Source organism: Haemorhous mexicanus, chromosome 2 (genome assembly GCF_027477595.1).
Source record: "Haemorhous mexicanus isolate bHaeMex1 chromosome 2, bHaeMex1.pri, whole genome shotgun sequence".
NCBI lineage: Eukaryota > Metazoa > Chordata > Aves > Passeriformes > Fringillidae > Haemorhous > Haemorhous mexicanus.
In genome coordinates this window covers 89,198,735-89,222,767 of record NC_082342.1, presented here as the reverse complement: position 1 = coordinate 89,222,767, position 24,033 = coordinate 89,198,735, and the positions used below count along the sequence as shown (strand labels likewise).

Genomic DNA, 24,033 nt, shown 5'->3' with positions numbered 1-24,033 from the left:
TGGGGCTTAATGGAAGACCAAAGCAGGATAAAGACACTGTTCAGTGAAAAGTCATAATATATCACAGACCAGGAATTTGGGTTCACTGTTGTGCTGAAGAGGCAAAAAAACCTTTTCTGTATTGAAATGGTTCAAATTTTAGGGGAAAAAAAAAATCATACCACAAACGTTTCTTTCAATATTGAACTAGTATATCCACACAGGCTTGTTCATTTAACTTTTTTTCAAAGTTATTCTTCAAATGAATTAATATTTTGAATATTTATAAATAATTATTTTCCATAAATCACATTACAAAAAAAAAATCACTCTCAAAATCTGTTCCTCAGTTCAGACATTAACACCAAATACATTGCCATTTTGAATTCTCACAATTACATTTTGTATCTTTCAAACAATATGCTTTTATCCTCTATTCTAGCATCAATTATATAGGAAGCTTAACTTTTTGGTAGCAAGCCTGCCTAAGTTTCGAGGCTAAATACCCTTATCTCATGACAAGCATCACCGTTTTTTGCAGCCCCAACAATTCTAAGGAAGTGTCACTTTTATCACCTGAAACAAAACAATACTAAAAACCAGTCAAGTCTGTCCTAACCTCTTTTACAGTGAAAAGAAGCACAGAAAACAGTTACTTCATCTTTAAATAATTAAATAATTAGTTACTTCATCTTTAAATAATTAAAAGTACATGTAAGGCTGATGCATGTATGTCTTCAACATTGATTTTCTTCTTATGCTGAACTAAAAAAAAAATCTATTTCCTATGCTTAATATATTTCGAAAGTTTCCTGTCATTTCCATGTGCTGCAAAGGTCAATATCAGCTCTCAATTATCTAACCTGCTTTATCAATTAAACTGTTACTGGGTGGATTCACACAGATCCCCTCCCAGAGGTCAGAGCACAGAGAGGGCAGCCCTGCTCAAGGCTGGGCTGTTTTGCTCAAACCCCTAGCAGAAAGGCAGGGTAAAAACAATGTTTTATTGAAGAGGCACCTCTGTGATGGGGACTGAGGGGCACAGCAGATGTGGCACAGCCAAGGCCAAGGCAGTACAGATGCCAGCAAGCATCTTTGTTTTCCCCTCCACTCTGAGAGCCTCTTGCAGCAGTTGTATTTGTACAGCCTGCAAGGCTGTACAAATAAGTAACTCTTAAAAAGATGATTTTGGATGAAGAATATGAGCAGTTTTTCAGCTGTAACAATGCATATATGTTTCAAAATCAGTGAAAAATCCATTTACTTCCCCTTTTACTTAACTTTGGTATCTGATAGACACTTTATTCCTCCAGTACAGACAATTACTAGTATGTAAAGCTCAGACACCTTTATTTCAGCCTTGAGAAGGTCATTGAAATTTGTAGACAAGAGTATGCTGTAGTCAAATTATTCCCATTTAAGTGTATTTCTTCACTCCTCCCTTATGAAAACTTCTTTTTAAGGCAAAAGAGACTTTTAATGCTTTAAGATCTCTGTAACAGCAAAGAGACTAGTCTTGAGCTCCTAATGCCAGCACCAAAACACAGCATTTCTGCCCTTAACTGACTCCTGGACTTCTTGGTCTTTATCCTACAGCTACAACTCCAGCACCACATGTAGGAGAGGAGCTACTCAGACTTGAACTCTCAAAGCATTAAGCTTATGTATAATTCAGTAATTTAAACAGTGTGGGAGAAAGTGGTTCACACACAAAACTGAGCTAAGTGGATGGAAATGAATGGAAAAAAGGCATCTAGAACTACATCAAGTTCTCTGCTGCATCATTTTTAAATGGGTGGAATGATTTCTTCTGAAACTTCAGAAACTTTTCCAGGGCCCTACAACACATGGATGACAAGTTACTGAAATAGCAGGCATTATTAGATTTAGCATGTGTAGTTACTATTGCAACAGCCAAGAATGACTGCAACAGATAATAGTTCTCAGATTGTCTGCACAAACTAACACATTGCATCTCTGGCAAATCTAGTGGTTTGCTGGAAACCTTCAAGTGTGACAATGTACATGAAAACCTTTCATTACCCCATCCCAAAGAACTTTCTTTACATAAATATTCTGTATGTTTTTATATACACACATACACATATGTACATACATATTGCCTATAGATGTCAGTGAGAGATTTATCTTATTTTAAATTCTCTCTCTAACCATTTATCTGTTCTAAAAACACCATACCAGAATCCTAGTATTCTCTGGTTGATATCTGTTTTTGAAAATATATCCCCAAAAAGGCTGGGCTAAATCACCTATGAAGTTCCTTCCAACCTGAAGAGTTACACAAAATAACCTCAAGCAATGGTTAAGAATACCTTTGTGATTAAATATTATAAGGTCAAATCCATTATTTGATCTTATAATCTTTTTCAGCTCTCAAGTCTTCCAAGGTCAGAGATTCAAGTTTGGCTTTATTAAATATCTATACACAGAGTGAAAGAATGTGTTTTATGGTTTCATTTTTTAGACATGATGTGTGATCCACACTCTCACAGCTCAGAATAAGTGAACAGACCCAGAGTTGAGGAACATCTATAGTATTCTCAGAAAAGAAGCAGCAGCAGCATGCCACAGTATAGAAAAAGAGCACACACTCAGTGTTACAAAGAGGAAAAAAGCCAAGCACCAGGTTAATGTGGTATCAAGGAAAGCACAGTGTCACCTGAAATACAGCCAGTGGCTTTCACTCATCTCTTCCACCGATGGAACATGGTCACCAACTCTGGTACAGTACAAGAATGCAATGTGAGTAACAAAATGCTCATGAGATGGGGACTCTACAGAGCTCTTCAGCAAAACAAAACAAACCAACAACAACAACAAAAAAATCCATACCCAATCAAAAAAGGCAAAACATACATGAAAAACAATGGCAGAGCAATGACAAAGTGACTAAAAAAACCAAAATTAGCAACAGCAGCAATTTATGATTGACATATCCAGTAATATTCTTCATACATTCAGATCCCAGCTGGCAATACATCTGTATTAATGACAGACTGCATTCCCCAGAAAACCAGATTCAGTGACAGAGCCAATCTGAGATGATTCCTACCACTTCAGACCTGCACATGGTCTGAAAGAGAAAGAGACATCACAGGAAGCAGTGATGGGAAGCTGTACATGTGTGAGAGGGATCACCAATACTGCCTGGTTTCAGAGCACTCCAAACCAACTGGAACAAGCACTAAATCACTCCATTGTTTTAACTAAATTCGACTATCAGTTTTTGATTTAATTTCCAGTCATATCAGAGTCTGGTTTTACTCATTGCTTTGCCTTTTTCAGTTCTGTTTCTGGGGTTTGTTTTAGGTGCAAATGAAAACAAGCTTGTTTTCCAGTATTTTTCACATACATTCCTTAGCAGCCTGCGGGGGTTTTGTCCCCCCTTTATTTTTCCACAAAGGCATGTGTCATGAACAATAAATTGCTTGTGTAAAATAAAAGCCCAGATCATCAGAAATCCACAGAGACCTCACTTTAGAAAAAGCAGGTGTACACACTGGTTGCAGGCTGACATCTTGACTAACCAAATATTTAAGGCCATAGCTTGTGATACAAAAAGCATGTACTCATCTAATCCTTGAATATTGAGACAAATACCAGACTTGAGATAGCTTTGATTTGGATTCCAGGTTCAATAGCTCTTTTCCCAGGCCAACATACACTCCAGGTCAGAGTACTCTGCTCCCCAACGCCATCACGGAGATGGTTCTGCATGTACAGCAAAAACTAAAATTAAAAACTCCCCAATAACTTCCCTTCTATGACTTCTTTCTCTTTCCTGTATCTTTGCCAAGTTAGTATACTAAAGTTTTCCCAGATGTCTGTAATGAGTGCAGCATTTTTGGAAAATTTTAGCTATTTTTGAAGAGTTCAACAGTTTCTGAGAAGATGGCTGAGAAGAAGAGAACTCCCACCACCATGTTTTAAAAAAATTAAAACCCAATCCCTAAAAACCTCTGAAATTAGGAAAAGTTGTCGAGTAGTTTTAGGATGCCTTTGGGTATTTGCTCACTTCACCTAACCAAGACAATGACTGCAGTCATTGTTTGGCCAAGGCTGGCCAGAGCTTGGCAGCTTAACTCACGCCATCTATGTGCTCTAGATGTGCCTCAACCCAGCTCCTGCTCCAGTGTGTCTCAACCTGATGTGTCTCAACCCTACTCCCACTCCAGGGTCTTCCCCACACTTTTCCTCTGTGGTCTGAATTGCTGTGTTTCAGAGAATGAGAAGAGAGAAAAGGAAACATCTCCCATGCTCACTTCCAGACTTCCAGAGGAAGAGGTAATCTCTTTCCTACTAAGGGAAAAGCCCAGAGGGGTGAGGCTGGAGGCTTGGAGGCTGCACTGCCCCACTATTAAGGGAGATCCAAGACTAATGATAAAAAAAATGGAGATTGGGAAAGGAGGAAGAACAGAAAAACTAGGGAAAGACAACTGGAAGAAACAGTACAGAAAGAGATGGGTGAGGGAAAAGCTCACAACAGAGGGCAAAGGACAGCCCCTGTGTTTGTGCACCTGCCTTCAAGGGCAGCAGAGTGGCTGAAGGCAGTGAAGGATCTAAGACCATAATGGAAACAGGCTGCTAAACAGGAGGATGGAACCTCCTGTCAGACATCCCCCAGCCCAGCCTGGAACACAGCATGAGGCTGGATCCCAGCAGCAGCACTCTCCTCCTGCCATCGCAGCACACCGAGGTGTGGTGTGCAATGCACATTTTATCCCTGCACCACCTGGTAAGAGAATGGAGAATAACCACCAAGCCAACACTTTTACCACCATCCCAGTTAGCCAGGTAGTTCACATAGCAGCTGGATGAGAGTTCATGTTTCTACATTTCTTTTTCAGTTTCCTCTTTTACAGGAAAAGAAAAATCACTAAATAGGAAACTCTTTAAAGATTGCATATGCAAAGTCAGACATAAGACACTAAATATTTAAGTTGGGCTTGTCAGTGCAACCTTTAGCTTTTATGGTAAAAAGAAATCTGAATTAAAGTGTAAGGTATAATGCTTTGAGATTTATAAAAAGGTTTCTAAGTATAACAGAAATTACTTCATTAAAATAAGCAATAACTTCTGCATTTGCAGCAGGTTATGAAGGAGAGGAAGGCACTAATCCATGTGTTGCTTCATTGAACATGAAAAGAACCAGGTCACTAACCTCTAATCAAAAATGGAAAACACATTGTTTAGCAATACAAATGCTAGAAGTTCCCTTTTTTTTCCTCTGACAGATAAATGAAACAAGAAGTCAGCTATTTTTATGAAAAGAGGAATTTTGCCAGCGGTTTTGATTTACATAGCTCTCAAGTTTGCTGAAACTGTTAAAGCTTCAGCCAGGAAATTGTTTCTTGGTTTAGGTCTTAAAGGATGAGACTATATTTTTAATGTCCAGGTCATGCTTTAGTTTCTAAGGAAAAAAAACATCTACTACTAAGAAAATATAACTGTTCACCACTCAAATGTTGGATGTGTCTCACTGAGAGTCAGCCAAGGAACTCTAACACACGATATCACAGCTTGAACTCCAGTTTCTGGTGTTGTTTTTTATTTTCCTCAGTGTCAAGTGGCAGAAATCAAAAGCATCTCAAGATCCTGTTATTTTTCTACTCAGATTTTGAAGTTGTGACCTCACTTTTCCAACCAGTTAAGCAGTAAACTGAAGTTAAGCCTCTGCTGCAAACCATAGGTTCTTTGCTGCTTAGCTGTATGTAAAAGCCTGGTCAGTGGTCCCTGGTAACCTACCCTATCTGAAAAAATAACTGCTCATCTGAATATCTGACATTTTCAGGACAGCAAGAGAAGGCAGAGAGTATTTTTTGCCTGTTTTCCTCCTTATACTGCTTTTTATTTTACCAAACTTAATTTGCACATTAGCCTCTCTGCCCCTTACCTACTTTTAATATTTTGTATCATGGGAGGGAGGGGACCAGCAGTAAATAAAGAACCAAGCACGCATCCCAAATGCTACACAGCTAATGGTGTGGCCAGAAGGCGAGTGCCTCTTCCTCCAAGCCACAGCCAAGCAATTCTGGATCCCTGTCTAGGCATTTCCCCTTGCATGCACACAGCTGCTTCCCCATGAGCTCACAGTATCAGGCCAGGCTGACACTCCTGGCTGGAGTCAGCTCCCTGCTACAGTTCTACTTGAATCATGCAGGCACCACCTTAAATAAGCCCCCTTGGTTTTGATGTCTGTCCTGGCTCCTCTGATTTGCCCAGACATGGGCCTTCTACTTACATCCACACTGAAGAAAGGCCAAATACTTCATGAGGACTTGGTAAAGGCTGACTAGCCTGCCTGCCTTCCTGGTACAATGGGTATGACCTTCACATCAGAACCAGACTCTTAGGAGTCCCCAGAAATCCTGACATTTAAGTCCAACATAGACATGGCATTTATTATTACATCCCTTCACTTCATCTAGGAAGCAAACCACCTTTTATCTTATAACCTCTTTTCTGCTAAATAATCCTGCATGCACCCACCACTTATTTCCAGCCTCTGGCAATCGAATTTAATGGCAAGTTCCAAGGCTCAGCAGGCATCCTAGGGACAAGTTACCTGCTGCTCAGCCTCGGGACTGCATCAGCACTATGCACTGCTGCTGAGCGAGGCACTGGGACAGTGCTGGGACAGATTCCTCTCCTCCTGTTTACCCCTTCCACTGAGTAGAACGGAATGGAAAAGAGATAACTAGCATGATTTAAAAATTCAGCTGGAAAATAATTTGTGCCTTTTTTTTTTTTTTTTTTTTTTTTTTTTTTTTTTTTCTCCCCAGCAGAAAATGTTCTAACCACTGGGGGTACCTCGCCAGCACCAAGCCTCACACTCTCGATCAGTTGCACACGGCCGCCACCTCCTGGCACAAATCTGATTCCATGCTGTCCCAGAGGGCGCAGGCTGCATCTGTCAGGCCAGTGCCTACCGAGCCAGCTGCAGGCAGACCCACGCAGTTCTCTAAAATGCTTCCTATGCAGAGTTCCCTTGTTATATATGTTATCCTTCCTTTGACAGGAAAGTTAAGCCTTTATTTTCTGTCAACCATGCCAAAAAAGTGACAGTTAAAATTACTGCTTACTCGCAAGGATGGGTAAATCTCCCCCCTAAAACTACAGCTAAACACTCAAAACTGTGCTTCAGTCAGCTACCTTTTGGTAGTTACTTCTCTAGGAATGGTACCAGAGCCTTTACAGCTGTTCTGCCTTGTTGGTCACACTAATGACTTTTGCCAGCCTAGCCACCTCGAGGGACAAGCCTGGGATGGATATGGGGTTAGTCCTCTCTGCCTGCAGGACCAGCTCATCAGCCAGGCTTATGGAGTCTCACTACTGACTAGATTAGCTAAAGGAGGAAGTGCATAATCTGGGATGCTTCCTGGTTCCGATGGAGGAGGGTGGGAGGAAAAAAGCTGCTACCTCAGAATGATTTTGCAGCTGGCCAAGGGCTGGGGCACATGCAGGAATTCAGTCCTGTCCTACTGCTGATGACTGAAGGAGCCCTGTGATAGAGGTAATGGTTGGTTGCACTCAAGGCTTGCACAGCTTGTATTGTTTTAATTCTCCTCTATTTTTCTTTGCCTCCCAAACTGCCAAAACTTCCAAAATTATAATATATATGACTTTAACAATGATTGATTTGTGATTCTTTAGCATATCTCTTGATGAATAGTCTCAAATATGAAAGTACATGCAGTCAAAAGTACTAAGTATTAGCTTAGGATTTATAGTCAGACATCTATAATCATGCAACTTACCATTTTCACAGATCTCCTCAAAACAGGAGGAAACATACCCCAAAGACCAGCAGGATCCCATTTATCCCAGTTACTTAGATAACATCAGGTTTTGTTTAAAGTACATTCACCTTAGCACCACCCAATAAAGAATTTACTGAAATTAAAAACCTTAGCAGGCCCATTATAGAGAGCCAAAAGAAAGGGAACAGTCTTAGTATAATATGAAGTTTATGTGGGACTAGATTAATTCTTTATTTTCAATATAGAGCTGCTTTATCAGGCAACACTATTCCATATCCTGCTGGACTGACATAGACCTAGAAACCTTCTTGCAGAGCACCAGAGCACCTTTAGGCTGAATCCCAGCAGCATTAGAACATTTTCTTCACCAGATTGCACTAGCACCTTCCTCTATAAAATATCATGTCCTAAATACCTATATATATATATATATATGTATGTATAAATACCATGTTCTAAATTCTTCTAGCAAGCATGAAACAAGTTCTGTAGAACTGTGCCAAATTAGCACAGCTGCCTGTTGAAAAGTGAAGTTTCCCCAGCACACAGCTGCATCACCAACCTGATGTTCAGCCACGACAGCATGGGGGTTGTGCCTCCACCAACAATCCACACAGTGAAAAACACGATGAGCAGAGTTGTTGAGAACATCATTTGGTGGGAGTAGGTAGCAGTATCTCGTATAGCCAGAGCAAATGCCATGGCTCCCCTGAGACCTATCAGAAAGAATGAAACAGCACAGCTTCAGAAGTGCAGATGTGACTGTGGAGAAAACAGCACCTTTGCTTGCTCCCCCCCACAAAGTGTCAGGCAGAAAGCACTGGGATCCAGCAGCTTTTAATTTCCTTAGATTCCCTGATAAATTATGCCTTGGGATAATTTACAACAGAATATTGTAACTCTCCTGGTTTCCTATAACTTACAGAATCCAGGAGTGCTGTGAAAATGTGTAAATACTTCCAGAAACTAACAGGAAAGGAAGACAGAAACAAACAAGTTGTGAACAACAGCAAAACATTATGTAAGTTAAGCAGCTCCCTGAATCAGATAAAAATTCAGACATTTCCAGTTGAATTCATAATTGAAATGTGAGTTCTTGACCTGACATTTTTATCAGCCAGAAATTCTAGTTAATTACATGGTCACAGGCAGACTATATCTTTCCTCCTCTCCTCTGCTCCCAGTTATGAAACTTCACTAGCAAGAACAAGCCATGGCACTGGACCACCTGCAGACCTCTTATGTAAAGGAATCACAGGATGGTTAAGGTTTCTTAAGGAACCCCTGGAGTTCATCTGGTCCAATTCCCCTGTTTGAACAACCCCTGCTCCACCTGCACTAGGTTGCACAGGACCACATCCACGTGGCTTTTGAATATGGATGGAGATGCCACAACTTCTCTGGACAATTTGTACAATGCTTGGACATAGTAAAAAAGGTTTCCTGATGTTCAAACAGAAAACCTCGTGTGTTCCAGTTTGTGCCCATTATTTCTGGGCCTGGCACAGGGCACCGCTGAAAATAGCCTGGCTCTATCCTCTTTTGTACAGAGGATTCCCTGGAACTTCTTGAAGATGCACATGTTTAGACACACAATATATAATTTGCCTTAAATTATAAATTTAGACAGTGTCTGTATGACAAATTACAAGACAATTTAAGTCAAATTTGTCCAATTAAATGGGAAAGGGTACCCACAAATACACCTCGATTTTCTCAGCAGGTATCTATTTCTGCACAATGTGAACATCTTCTCAGTTAGAAATAACCTTTTAGAAGAGATACATCCCAATTCTCCCATGTCCTTCACAAGCACTTCGAATGAAAATGCTCTATTCCCAGCTTCAGGTGCTGCCTGCTGTGAGCAGGTAGCATTTCACCCACCCCAGACATGGCACACTCTGTAAAGGCTGAAAGACACCTGATGGCATGCTGCAACAATCAGTAAGTAAGCCTTCCCTTTAGGATGCATGAATGTGGATCACAAAAACAGAAGGTAGCAGAGTCGATTGCTTATGAGTTAAAACTAAGACTTTTTGCCTTGCCCAGAATTTTTGCTCTTACCTGAAAACATCATCATGTGCTGAAAGCTCCAGCTGATCTTATGCCTTCTGCCCAAATTCAACAAGAAGGAGAGGGGGTAGATATGTGCAGCTCTGCCCAAAAAGATTGCAACCTGTTTGCAGCTGAGGGTTAAGGATTTCTTTTTCCTGAGGTATGCAGTTTTTGCTACCTGGCTTTAACATGAAGCTTTTGTTTTAATGAGAGATTTACATCATGATATCAAGTGTTCTTCCTGTAGCTGTGTATCTGAAGCAGTCTTTCCCCAACTTAATGCAATTTGTGTGTTCACAAGTGATTGCACAAAATGCACATTTTTACTAATATAACTAAGTTTTTAGATGCACAGTGAAATTATACCTAGTATTAAAATGACCAATTGTACAAATTAAGGCTTTACTTTGAAAATTCCCACTTTAAACAATTATCACCAGCACCATTCAGTTTTGAGTTTTGGCACAAAAGAAATGCAGCCTTGTATACAGAGGGGAAACCAACTTAAGACCAGCAAGTGGTCACCCCTCCTGCAGAGGCAAAATATCCTAATGGCTAGCAAACACCTGTACAGAGTTACTCAGAATATAAATCCAAAATCCATTTGTCAGCACCAGAATGAAGCTGAAAAAGAATAATGAAAGAGTATTGCAGAAATTCATGACAGTAGGTGGTAAGCATGCCTACTGTGCTGCAAAACATCCAGTGAAGAAGCAGAAAGCTGAAAACACTCTCAGCTGTATAAGGAGCACTTTAGGAAAAACTGGAGTGGTTGGCTGAAATCCTATAAAATGCCAACACGGCCAGAAGCCAAACAAACACTGACAATTTGCTGCTGGGATGGGAACATTTGAAGAATAATACATCTACCATGGAAAAGAAATAAAGAGAATATAAGAGCTCTAGACACCACTGGGTTGTTGCCAAACTAAAGTAAAGCAATACTGTCAGCAGGGAATATATCTAGGAAAATCAGATTTTGATTATTACTTTGTACAATTACCCTCACATAACTATTCCAAGCAACTTTTATACCAGTCCTTTTGAGGACTGCAGAAATCAGACAACAGAAGCCATCAAGACTAATGTATGTAGGAATAATAGATAAGATTTTGCCAAGGATGCTGAGGCTCTAGCTCTGTCTTTACAGTCCAGCCTTTCACTTTCAACAACTGGTGATGTCTCTACATTTTACCTTTGCAAGTTGTTAACTCAATGGGGACCACAGGTGCTGAGTAAAACACGGGTGCTAGTACTAGTTGCCCTCCTCACAAAGGTAGAAAAGCACTCAAGAGGTAACAGAGGTTAAGTGCAATTGGTAGAAAAAGATGTGGAAAATGTATTAAAAGGCAAGTAGGCAGAGAAACAACTACTGAAAACAAACCCAGGACAGACAGCACAACTTGAGAGCAGATGGAAGGCCTCAATAAGCATGAAAAATTGCATGGTTTAGTATACCAGGTGCAACTATTCTGTTCATATCTTTATCCAATATCTGCAGGGCTCTGGAGCATTTCTTAGGCCAGGAAAGTGGGCATGAGGCAAAACAGCAGAAAATCTATTACTGTTCCAGAAATAAGTAAATGGCCAAAGGAAAATAAAAACAGATGTGGTAAATCCTGAGAAGTAGTACAGAAAACAGTAGAAAGAAGAGAAAATAAGTACATCTCATACATGGCCATCTTTATATGTCCTTTTTCAGGGTTTTAGCTCCATTGCCAACAGCCCTACTCCTACAGCAGGAAGAGGGAAATGAAGACTGGTTGCCATTTCTTCATGCACACTTATAATTCTGCTGAATTTTCAAGCAGCCAGGAATATAGTGAGGAGAGAGTTCCATTTCATCAGGGGCAGGAAGCAGAGCTTACATGGGTGTGACTACTACAAAGTATTCAGTTCTGGGGAGTTTGAGAGGCAGGTACCAAACCAACCAGAGACAATGGCAGAACCTTTAATTGTGTACCCTTCATGTAATGGCCTGCACCCCAGCTGAGTTCCTTCCTCTCCCATCACCTGACCTCTGGGGAATTGCTCAAAGATGATCTATTCACCCACATTCCTTTTTATGTATTTGAAGTTTGCCCCTTACCTTCTCAAGGGGCCACTGGAAGTGGAGAGAAGAAATAATCCTTTTCTAGGTCTCCAGAGTTAAAATACAAGAACAACACAAGCAGTGTTGGCTGCCAATAGCCAAAGCACGCAGTAAAGCATATTCATTTCTTTATCTAGTGAAATTATATGGCTTCTAACATTCAGGTACAGAGCCAACAACTATGAGGCACAGAGGCTTAGGGCTTTGATGTAAGGTGTAACCAAAGATTTTTCTCCAAATTATTGTGCCTCCAAGACATTAGGAAAACTTAGGCCAGTCACCATTCTCTGTTTGATAAAGCCAACAGACATTACAAGTTTTTGGGCACATAAGAAACTAGAGAAACTTCACACAATGTGAAAAAGGATACAAAAGCTCCAATAATGAAAACTGGGCTGAATATGTGCTTCTGGAAAGTAAACAGTGCCAAGCCCATGTAAGAAAATATGAAGTTCTCAGCCAGGAAGTGCAACACTTCAAAGAGCTAGAGAGAAAACCATCACATGTTAAAGGCCAAGTAAAAAAGATGTTGTAAAAACAAAAGCACATGGACTACTACAGCAATGCACTGTAAGAAAGGTAAAAGACATCCTTGCCTGCTTAGTGCGACTTCTTGATTCAACGGACAAGTTATTGTATGTATAATGTGCCTGGGTAATTCCACAGAAGAGGACAGCCACCACACCTGTGAACAGAACCACATGTGAAAATCAGCCGGTTTACTGCCAGCCCACCACACTTTCCCTTCACCAGCTCCATTTAATTATAGAGAATCCTTAACCTTGAGTTTTTATGACTCGTCCATTCAAGTGAGTGAGATACCAGGTTAGGGAGATGGTGTCTGAGCCAAACCATTGCCTTTGCTACACAGTGAGCTGCAGCTTCAACATGGAGCAGAAGGCAAAAAAACCCAACAACCCAACTTTAAGCACAACTTTATTTCTCATTGAAAAGCTTTAGTGAAAAAGTGGAAAAATAGCTGCTGAAATGGACTTCTGCGCTTAAATCCAAGCAACTCACCAGTAAATCCACACGCTTCTGCAAGCAAGAAAGTGCTCCAGGACATCAAGAAGAAGAGAGCCGTTTCCAGCAGGGGGAAGCAGTGCAACTTGGTAAACTTTGTCACGTTAAGTCACTTGTTAAGGGATCAAAAGGAAATCCTTTGGCTACTCTGTTCCCAGTACTTCTGAAAAACACTTTTATGTTTCAGAAGCCCCTGCTTGCTGGAAAACAAAACACTTTTGATGCTGAAGAATGCAAATTCCAACACATCAAGGAAAAGTTCAGACTCAACTTGTCAACAATCAGTTTTGGTTATTTTTGTTGTATATCCATAGCATAAAGCATGGCTCCAGCTCCTAGAAGTAATATTATCTTATTCTATGATTCCCCTTGAAGTGCTAGCAAGGAAGGGATATTTACCTGCTGTTCCTTTTAGACTGTGTGTGCCTTGGCTTTTCAGGGGATTGGTGGGGGAATGATGTTTTGTTCACCCTACCAACCTCAATTATGAGTCCCAATCCTACCTTAAAATAATGCATAAAACAAATTCAAAAGCATTTAATTTACAGAGCTGTCCTTGACTACAGCAACCCTAAGATCAACAAGAAATTTTCTCCTCAGATTTGTTAATTAGCCTTTTCCAGCAAGCATGGTTACTTCAGTATTTTTAAGGCAAAACAATTGCTGCCTACAAATGTATTTCCTCTCCTTGTGCTGATGTGTTTAGAGAAAAAGCCAACTCAGAGCAGCTCAGTCTTTCAAAGGAAAGAAAAAACAAGTTCATCTTGCAGAGGAGAGCAAAACCTGAGGAACATCAAAGCACACACTGGATTAACAATTCATACAGCTACTGAAGAAGCAAAACAGACTTTAGCAGTGTTAAATTTAGCTCTTCACACACTACAAAAAAAAGTTGTTCACCTATTTATAGAATCCTTTCAGTGTTGGTTTTTTTCCTGAGCGCTACTCTGGCAGCAGGTACACGCTGAACAGCACGCTGTATCTGTATCTGAGGTGCAAAGAGCTAGGCACTGTTCATATGAAGGCAATCAGTGCCAACTCTCCACTCACACCTACTTCTTGCTGACATTCTCTGCTAACTTGGACTAGGGCAAATATATACTCCAGACACACCTTCAGCCATGACCTTACTTTGTCAGAAGGTTGCTCTCAAAACAAAGCTCAGAGCATCCTTAAAAAAAAAAAATCCATCTCCATGTTGGCATTACACTAAATATAAAACACAGCATAATTTTTAAACAGCTGTTAATTCTGCACAGAAACCACATCTAAAACTTCTGAGCTCAGCTGAATTCCTCCCCACCACTTCCACCAAACAGATCTATTTTCTAAGATCATGCTTCTAAAGCAGCAACATCCACCATAACAAAAATTGGAACCCATTTCCCCACAGGGTACTCAGATAATCCCAGTGCCTGACTCAAGGGACATTCATGGATGCCTAAGGAAACTGGATAGCCACAGTCACTACAGGGGAGAGGAAGAAGTTGAACCTTGTTCCCCCAAAGTTAGGCAAGAGGACTTGTCAGAAACAGTTCCTTATTTCCAGTCTTTTCTGGCAGTTTTGTGAATCAAACTGTTTATTCCCTTTGCTGCTATTGTCAGTAATCATACAAAAATATTTCATTAAATCTGAAATGAAAACCTGTGCTCATCATTTTGGAGGAAGCTCAAACTGAAAGGTAAGAAAAGAAAAACATTTTATTATTTAATATAATTGATCAAATTGAAATGTTACCTAAAGCTAAATTATTATTTATTTTTTCTTATTTATTTTATTTGTTAGACATGACCTTGTATTTCACATCTTTTCAACCAGTCAGATGCTGCAATTTAGTAAAAATATACAATATGGTACTATAACTTAGCTATTTAAAAAAATACTGAGACAGCTTGCTGAAAGGCAGAATAAGTCCTTGTATATTATCTGCAAATTTGGAAACTGAGCAATTTATTCTCAAAGGATAGTGCATGGCTGCATGAAACCCCTTACTCAAAGAGGTACAGGTATAGGTACTTCATGCTATAGGGATATTAACTTAATCCTTAATTCATGGGTTCTAATCAGCTATGAATAGTAAAATGCAATTTTTTTTTGCTTATAGATCATTGCATGACATTGAGGATGTTTAAAAAATAAAATAGTAGTATAACTAAACAACCTAAGAAAAAGAACAAAACAAAACCAAAACACAACAAAAATAAAAAAATCCCCACCACATATACAAAATGCCACCACAGAGGCTTTGTTCTGAACAGCCTCACATCACCTTCCTGAGCACAACCATTAGAAAAAAACAAGGACTGGCTGCTGCTTCAGAAGCATAATTTTACAAAGTGGATCCAGATGCATTTCAGCCAAAACCCACAACTGCATTTGAGCAGTGAGAGCCATGGATGGCTGGTAGCCTAAAAGCCAGAGGAGGAATCATGGTTCTGGGTCACATAGCTTGCAGATCAGTGGAACTGAGACTGAAGATTAAAGCATCAACAGCACATCTTCCCCTTTCTACTTAAAGGGTTTCTGTCATGCAGACATGTCAGGAAAATCTGCACAGCGTGTATATAAGATACAGTTCAGGCAGTACTGCTTCAGAGTCACAGGTTCATGATCACTGTGCAGAATATCACATTTTACCCCTTTCAGGTCAGTGTTCAGAAGCCTAGGCACATCAGAGACGCCTGGGATATGTACAAATATGGCTATGCTTGCCTGACAGAAAGCAAAGACTTGGTTTTGTTCCTGAAGAAGCATCATGACTCCTGGAGTAGGTCAGGCTGAAGGTCTACTGCCTGAGCCTAAAACAAGACCCACACAGATTGCTTGCTAAGCACCTCAGACCTAACCAATTAACAGTAACAAGCATCAGGAGAATGGAACAGATTATGCAAGGCACCTCATGTTATTGAGTAAAACTTTCACAGAGATAGAATCTTATCCAAGATGTATGACATCAGATTTCTGGCAAAAAGTTTAAATGCAGGACTCAAAGAATGCTGTGGGGGTCAGAAACAGCTGAGAGATTTTGCTGAAGACAGAATCAAATACCAATTATCATAGGAGATGTCTTTCAAGACTAATAAAAAACCTAGGTTTTATAATCCATAAAAAGAAACTAGACATTGTTAGGACATGCCTTGGTTTGCTGTGGCAATATCACTAAAACTTCTACTACAGCCTCAGTTTTATTAGAAAGGGTTGATTTCTGTGGGTACCTATAATGTCTTTCTATAGAAAAGAAGTCAAATGAATACTGATCACATCTTCACACTCAGAATTAAACAAGCTAGAGTCAATTCTGCTATAATGGGAAACAGGAAAGCCCTGATAATATCCACGTGTGCCATCTCAGCTGGAATACCAAATATGAAAAAGGATATCAGAGCTGTCACAACCCCTGTCACTGCTCCCATCATGAAAGAACCACTGAATATTCCCAGGAAAACACCAACAGACTTGAAAAATGCTGCAGCATCAAAAGCATGGGTATTTTCACCTGTTGGCTGGTAGGCAACTATAGATCTAGAAAGAGAGAACACAATGACAAGTAAGAAGTGGCACCAGGAAAGATTTTTTCTGTAGCAACACTACCTGAGCTACAGGGAGACAATCCCATGCCAAAGACATATGTGTCATTCTGGCCTATGTATGCCTTAGGGGCCTTGGAAAATGTTTGCTATGGTTATCAATCCAGTTAAAGGCAATCAATTTAAACTTAAAATAACATTTCTCAGAAAAAGCATTTATTTTAGATAAATGCCAAAAGCAGTTGAGTAATTTCAGAGTAGAAATTCCCATAGTTACTTACGAGGATAATACAATGGCAACAGCATCATTCAACACGCTCTCTCCAAACAGAAGGGCGTAGAGATCAACATCAGCATGCAGCTCATTAAATATTGCTAGCACGGTAACTACAGAAGGAAAAGAGGAAAACAACACTGCAACGACGGCACGAGCTGTGGAATTGACTTTCCAGTCTGGCTAAAGCAAGAAAACCCAGGAACTGAAGTAACAGCATCAAAACTAAAATGGGAAACCATAGTCATGTTTACCTACAAGTAAGCAATTCCTCCGTCAGTTTTAGGGCAGCTCCATTAAGAGGTGGCTCTTTTGTCCTCCCCTCTGCACAGTGCTCACAGCAAGGCCCCCCCTGAGCAAGGGGCATGGGGCAGACAACGCCCTTCTCCAAAAGCCCTGATATTATTTTAGAACATATTCCGTATGAAACAGCAAACAAAATGTTGCACAGCTCTTCCTGCTTTTAAAATCTGTATGGATTGCTGACACAGGTTAATTATTTCAGCCATTGTAAAATAGTACAAATGATCCCAAGTGTTCCCCTAAGTATCCATTACGCCACAGGTGTGAACTTCCACATCATTTAAAAAGGACAAGAGTGCTAAATATTTATAATCATTCTTTCAAGAAAATTCTGAGATGAAAGACCATGATCTTGAAGATGTTCCCATATACGCACTTCAAAAATCACACGGTGATTTTTTGCATAAATTGTATGCAACCACCAGCTGTTCAGAGCTCAGCTCAATCACAGGAGCTATTTCCCGTTTTCACACTAATCACCACTAAGCACCTCAAATAAACTGCTTTAAATGTCAAGCTGCACACTTCAGCACTCCCCACCCTAGCCCCTGACCTTTGCCAGCCCTATAAACTGATCTCTCAAGTGGAGACTTCAACGTGAGCCTGCTTGACTCTGAAGGATGTCTACATTATTTGGGCAAAAGCTGAATTACTTGGCCAGAAAAGCATTCTTCTGCCTTAACTTATAAAACATGAAGTTTATTTGAAAGAGGAACAGAAAATCTTCCACCTAAAAAAGCTAAAAGTTTCAAATACTGCTCTTAAACTAAAAATACTGCTCCTAAACTACCCAGCCCCAAGCAATGTAGCTGAAGAAGGAAGTCCTGCTATCCAGAAAAAGCAATAATTTAATCTATCTGCCATCCTAAACTTGATGCACACTTAACAAAGAACATTGAAGAAGCCACTTAACAAAAAACATTTAAGTATTTGAACAGGAGAGAATTGGACTTTTCTCCAAATATACCATGGTGTCATGCCAGTTCAGTCATAAATCAGCAGAGAGCAGCTTTCAAAATACTCAGAATTTGCATGTGTTTCAGAGAAGAGGTTCAGAGATACTAATATGACATAACTGAAAATAGAGTCCTGTTAATATGCAGCTGAAATCCTAACAATAAGGTTATTTTGGAAGGTCATTAAAAATGTTCATCAAGGTACCTGGATCAGTGGCAGATATTATCGCTCCAAAGAGGAGGCAGTCTGTATAATAGAATTTATCAGACAGCTGACCCACCAACTTCATTAGCTTCACAACCCCATACATGAGATTCCTGAAGAGAAAGAAGAGGAAACATCCCAAGTCAAACAATCTGGTGCCTGTCAGAAAGACCGAGGGAAAGCACAAGCAACAGTATTTCAGACCTGCTTGTTTATGCTATAGCCCAGTGGGACCCTGCCACAGTGTAGCACTAAGCTCTCCAAGTGAACTTTCCTCTTTTCCCAATGAAGCAAATCAAGCAATATATGATCCAGGAGACATCGTATAAAACCAGTACGTCTGAAATCTTCACACAATCAACACAGAGTCTACATGTTTCTTCCATTTTCCACCAAGTTTTCTCTGCTCAACATTCCCCTCAGTACTATTTCTCCCAACACAATACATAGACCAAAAGCTCTGAGGTAAGAACAATTTCTAATAATAGATTACTTCTCTAGAGAAATTCCTTGAGACACAAGCCAAGGTCACCAATACAATTCAGAATTTCTGTTATTCAGAATATCCTTATACAAGACACAGTAATATGAGCAGGATAAGAGACTGTAGGCAAGCAAACCAACATGACCAGCTATCTTAAATTAAATGTGTGTGTGTATACATACATAAAATATAGATATGCAGGCAAAGACAGAGAGTGTGCTTCATCAGCTTAAGCTTTAGTGTAGAGAGGAACTGATATCAGAGTTCACTTACCCAATAATAAAACAAGACACAGCTGTTCCTAAAAAGGCATAAGCCAAAATGGACCCCAAATTCCTGAAAAAGTGTCTCTGCACAAGAAAAAGAGGTTTATATACTTACTTCAGGAAAGTTATATTGCCCATTCAGAACCATGTAGCACACTACTTCACTTGTATCAATACACAGAAACACACATCCATTTCAGAGAAACATTTCAATTACTGCTATGTAAATTCAATCTAACTTGAATAAATTGAATAAACCAGATCTGTGCCATGCATTAGACCCTACATGTAGCTTTCTGACAGAAGGCTTATTGACAGAAACCAGCACCAATTCATGGTGTCTTCAAGCAAGATCAGAATCTGGGCCCTTCTGCCATTAAGGGTCTGGCACATCTCCACTGGGATTCAGGGTTAGGTCTGCCTCTCAGCATAATTTACTGCATTTTGGACATTTCAGAAGGACCAAACCAATTCATAACAGAACATCATTTACTTCAAATGAAACTGACATCAATGTCTGGCTAAGTTCAAAGGAAAGCAAATCAGCAAAATTAAGTAAGGTTTAATACATTTATACTCAAAAATATATGTATTTTCTCTTAAAACAATATGACCTAACCATCTCTGGAGGAAATGAGATTTTTCTTACTGTAAGTAAATGCCTGAAAGGAGACTACAAGCCTGAACGAATCAGCAATCTCTCATTAAAAAAAAATGATCTCTTCTCCTCAGAAGTTATCTCACTTACTTTCTTCAGGCTATAACCAGCATGAAAAATAATAGGAGGCAATAGAATGTTGAAGAAAACTTCTGGGTCAAATGTTACCTAAAAATAAAATATAAAATTTCAATTAGAAACAGACAAATACAAATTGTTAGGGCTTTTTCCTCATTCATTTTCTGACAACCACTATTTTTGGTTGATGAAATAGATAAGCTGAGCCTCTAAAACATTGGCCAGCTCTATTTGTACATGGCAGCAAAAAGCTGCAGCTCCTGCTGGTAAATAGCATCTAGAAAGAATAGGCATTGCATTGGTCACTCGTGATCTGGCAGCAGTCCCAAACACAGTCCCCTATTTTAAATTAAAAATTTCTAGCAGAAATGATGCTGGAGAAGATCTCTCCTGTTATTGTGATACCTGATATTGGTATAGCTGCAGATGAAATGTTATTTTAGCTTACTTTTTTGTGCAAATTTAGCCACTGAACAGTTATTGTAAGCCAATCAAGTCAGAAACAAGACTGGTTTTCAGAAATTTGGATCATACACCTCTTCCATGTATTTCAGTAGGAGTTCCAGATATCCATGAAGGACTACACTACACTAAAGAACAACAACAAAAAAAACAAGTTAAAATGCAATCAGAATACCTTCACACATATGGGACTAACTAGGCTCTCTTCACTCCCTGCCTAGGCACAGGTTAGAAGACAAACACTACAACTGTGCCCTCCCAGAGTAGGACTCATTTCAGCTAACTTGAGATACCTACAGCAGACAGATACACACAGACAGCTAAGCTCTCTCCATACTCTGCAGAAAGAAGTACTTTTAGATCACAATCCTGTGCTTCAAAGTCCAGCTTTGATACACACAAAAGGTGATTAATTCCTGACACTGAATAAAAAGGCAAATAACACATCTGAATAACTGCTGATAGGTGAATTTTACTTCCAACACCAGACTGCCTCATTTGGTGGTTTATAGGGTAACTATTTCCTGACAATAAACAGATTTTAAAACCCTAGGGAAAAAAAGACCAAAACAACAAGGAACAATTACTTTTCACTAAGAAATTGTCATTTTCCTTACTTTGCATTCAAAAAAGGCAGAACAAGGCTTTTTTTTTTTTTTTCCAGTTCAGCTGGTCTCTGTAAATTCTACCGATGCTAGAAACATACATTAAGTCTTACACCACATACATGTAACAGAGCACAGTTTTCTCCAGCAGTGATATAATACAGAAGGTGCTTTTGAATTAAGCATTAAAGTGCTGTTTCTGTCAGGAATACTGATGCTTGACACTGCCTGAGGTTCAAGCAGGATGGAGGGGGGAGGAGGGAGGGAAGCACAGATGAAGGAGGAACACTTAGCCAAGCATGTGTAATGGTACAGCCTCACTCACCTTTCTCAACATGTCATTTTGCTCCACGTTGTGTATCTTGCCAGGGCTAATCTCCCCTTTGAGCGTGTACTCGAAGAACTTGCCGCTGACATTGACCAGCAGGGTGGTGAAGGGCCTGTCCTCCTGTGAGCAGCTGAATGGTTTGTCATGGCCACTCGTGGAGGGAGTTCCATACCTCAGGATCACCCCGACTATGAGTCCTGGAAGAGAGGTAAAAACCCATGAGGCTGGTTGGCTACTCCTGCTCTTTAAGTTTCAAACATCATCTAAGGGGTCATGCATGAACTTTACAAGCATATGGGCATCATAAACATGTTGAAGTGAATTGGTACTTTCAGTTTTCTGCAGGGGAAGAGAGGCCCTGAGCACATCAAAACTACCAGTGAATCTGAAATATCTGGTACCTGACTGAAATGACAAAAAAAAAGGTTCCATTTCAGTTCTTGTCTTCCTCACACCTCTAAAGTGTAAACCCCCACAGAGGTCACCCGAGAGGCTGAACATTAGGACACATCAAATACATTTCACCTGCCTAAGGACAGAACCTAGCAAACACACTACTGCCAGGAAACAACGACTGCTGGAAAACACGTGACGTGATCTGGAATGGTGGTGTTTGCCACATTATTTGATGGCTGCAGCAAGAACACAGTTTTTAGTCTTACAATTCTAGGCAAGTGAACAATGCCTGCTGCACAATCTTCTGTGTACTCCACAAACTTTTAAACTAAGAGACAGATGACATGCACAAAGAAACTACTTCATGTCATTTGCAAGCATTTTCCACATTTCATATAAACAAAAATAAAATAAGGCGTAAATGAGCAATCATAAGAGACCCAGGTTTCAGGAATATAGGACAAATCACTTAGGCAGCAGAGAAAATCCAACCAGAAAATACTATCAATAACAAATGCATCAGAGTCATTCTTAACTTAATGCCAAGGGGCTGGAGGAGCACAAAGTTCTAACTGAGCACCATTCCTATTACAATGTACTAAGAAAAGAACATCTGCAGAGAGAACATATAAGAACAGTCAAAGTGGTTTTGGTCTGGTAAGTAAACAAATTGATACCCACTTACTAAAGGCTCCCTGTTGCCTTAGGATGATCTGCAATTTAATCCTTGTTCCAGACCACTGCAAGATGAAGATGGATGTTTGGTGCTTTTGTTGAAGAGTCAGTAGAAAGTGTTGGGTTTGCTCCCTGTGACCCTCCCTCTGCATCCACAGTTTCCCCAGTAGTAAATGAAGCTGACAGATAGTAACCAAAAAATAAATGAGGTAAAACAAACAAAAAAAATCTGCCACACATAACAAAACCCCCCAAATAGACTTATTGTCATGACATAGTGCAAAGGGTAACCAAGCTGTGCCCCCAAAAAGCCAACCAAAGGAGCACACCTCATTCTCCTGAAGTTCATAGCCACAAAACTGTTTTAATGCAAGAAGATACAGCAGGTGGCAGCTGTGACACTAGTGGGAGGCTTATCTCCAGCCTTCCTTCTCTAAGAACAGAGCAGCAACATGATCATTCCAAAGTAACTGGAATGTTAAGATACATTTTATTTAGAAAAGGGAAGTCCATACTCAGCGAGATCACAGGAAGAAATCTCCTAAACAAGATAAATCTACTTACTGAAATTTCAATGCTAATAATTTAAATACACATATTTATAGGAGCATCTCCTAACACCACCAGAGCATTCTGCAGCTACATATGATGGATGAGGCAGAAACACAGCTCTGCACAAACTGACAGTCTACAGCCAGTCACCTCTAAGCCACCTGCACTACCAGTTATGGCTACAGACCTCTCCACCAACCCAGCCAGGCAAGCAGCCTAAGCTTTGTGCTGCTCTCACCCTACTCACAACTAGGAAGAGCTACACTCACAGAAGACATCAGGAAAACTGACTGTGGTAAAAATCGATCGAACCAGCATCAGCCAGAAATCCTGTAGTAAATCAGAATGCAAAAAGAAAACTGTACAGAGGAGCTTACACATAGCTGTGGCATAAAGCCAATTCAATATTGCTACTTAGCTGAGAATAGAGAGGGGGACACTTCTTAGAGTAGCTTTTTAGGGTCAGAGACTGTCCTTATTGAATGCATTGCAAAAGCAGATGGGAAACCACATTACTATTGCATTAGGAGGAGAAACCTGAGAGCAGGAGGCGATTGCACTATATAACTGGCTACAACCCACTTGTACATTCTCCTCCATTATAAGATATACCAGTTATATGACAATTATATTCATGACTGGTGCTTCTCATTTGAAGTGAAACATTCTATCCCATACCCTCACTCTCCCATAGCCCAGTTGCACAGCTACAGGGAATTTTCATTCACCTCCTATTGGTAAAGCAGCAAAATGGATGAGGTTTTTATACTGAGCACCATGCAGTTCAGGAAGATGGGGTCTCTGCTGTCAGGGTGCTGTCTTGCAGCAGGATGCACCTGGACCTTTGTTGAGGCAAAAGGCTGTCAGAAGCAGTCAAGTGGGTAAAGCCACCCACAGCTCAGTCATTAATGGAAACATGTATCAAAACAAAAGGGGCCCAAAGGAGACACACAAATTCCACAGCCAGTTTCATTAGCAAAATACTAGACATTTATTAGTTCAAAAGATGAATTAGAAGAATGGAAAGCTCCCTGACTTTACAAAGGTGCCGGCATACTGCTATATACATCATGTATTCCCAAACCAAAAGGTTCTGGATATTGAAGGGAGACATTAAAGCACACAGTTAACAGAAATTCGTTAGTGCTTTTTCTAAAAATATTTGAAGTCTTCACAGAAAACTATTTGGAAGAATTTTCTGCTTTCTAATGAACATTGCATCTTTTACGCACTAAAAAGTTACTGGACTTGTTATGTGATTTCTACATCGCATTTCACTTGATAATATGACATTAACAAAGCTCAGACAGCTCAGTCAGCTCCCCCAAGATCA

General features: G+C 40.0%; 1 protein-coding gene across 4 annotated transcripts in view; it reads right to left on the bottom strand.

Moving 5' to 3' along the window:
* The window catches only part of SLC9A7 (solute carrier family 9 member A7), a 69,127-nt gene that overhangs the window by 15,619 nt on the left and 29,475 nt on the right, over positions 1–24,033 (bottom strand). For 2 of the 4 annotated variants that reach the window (XM_059839426.1, XM_059839423.1), the window contains exons 2-13: positions 21,075–21,274; positions 19,695–19,772; positions 18,954–19,030; positions 18,197–18,309; positions 16,740–16,845; positions 16,307–16,453; positions 12,928–13,028; positions 12,504–12,592; positions 12,278–12,391; positions 9,825–9,936; positions 8,323–8,476; positions 2,660–2,719 (exon numbers count right to left, since the gene is read on the bottom strand). In XM_059839426.1, coding sequence (XP_059695409.1) covers positions 2,660–2,719; positions 8,323–8,476; positions 9,825–9,936; positions 12,278–12,391; positions 12,504–12,592; positions 12,928–13,028; positions 16,307–16,453; positions 16,740–16,845; positions 18,197–18,309; positions 18,954–19,030; positions 19,695–19,772; positions 21,075–21,274 — 1,351 coding nt within the window. The remainder of the gene's footprint in view (positions 1–2,659; positions 2,720–8,322; positions 8,477–9,824; positions 9,937–12,277; positions 12,392–12,503; positions 12,593–12,927; positions 13,029–16,306; positions 16,454–16,739; positions 16,846–18,196; positions 18,310–18,953; positions 19,031–19,694; positions 19,773–21,074; positions 21,275–24,033) is intronic. The other 2 variants (XM_059839424.1, XM_059839425.1) reach the window with 2 other exon arrangements.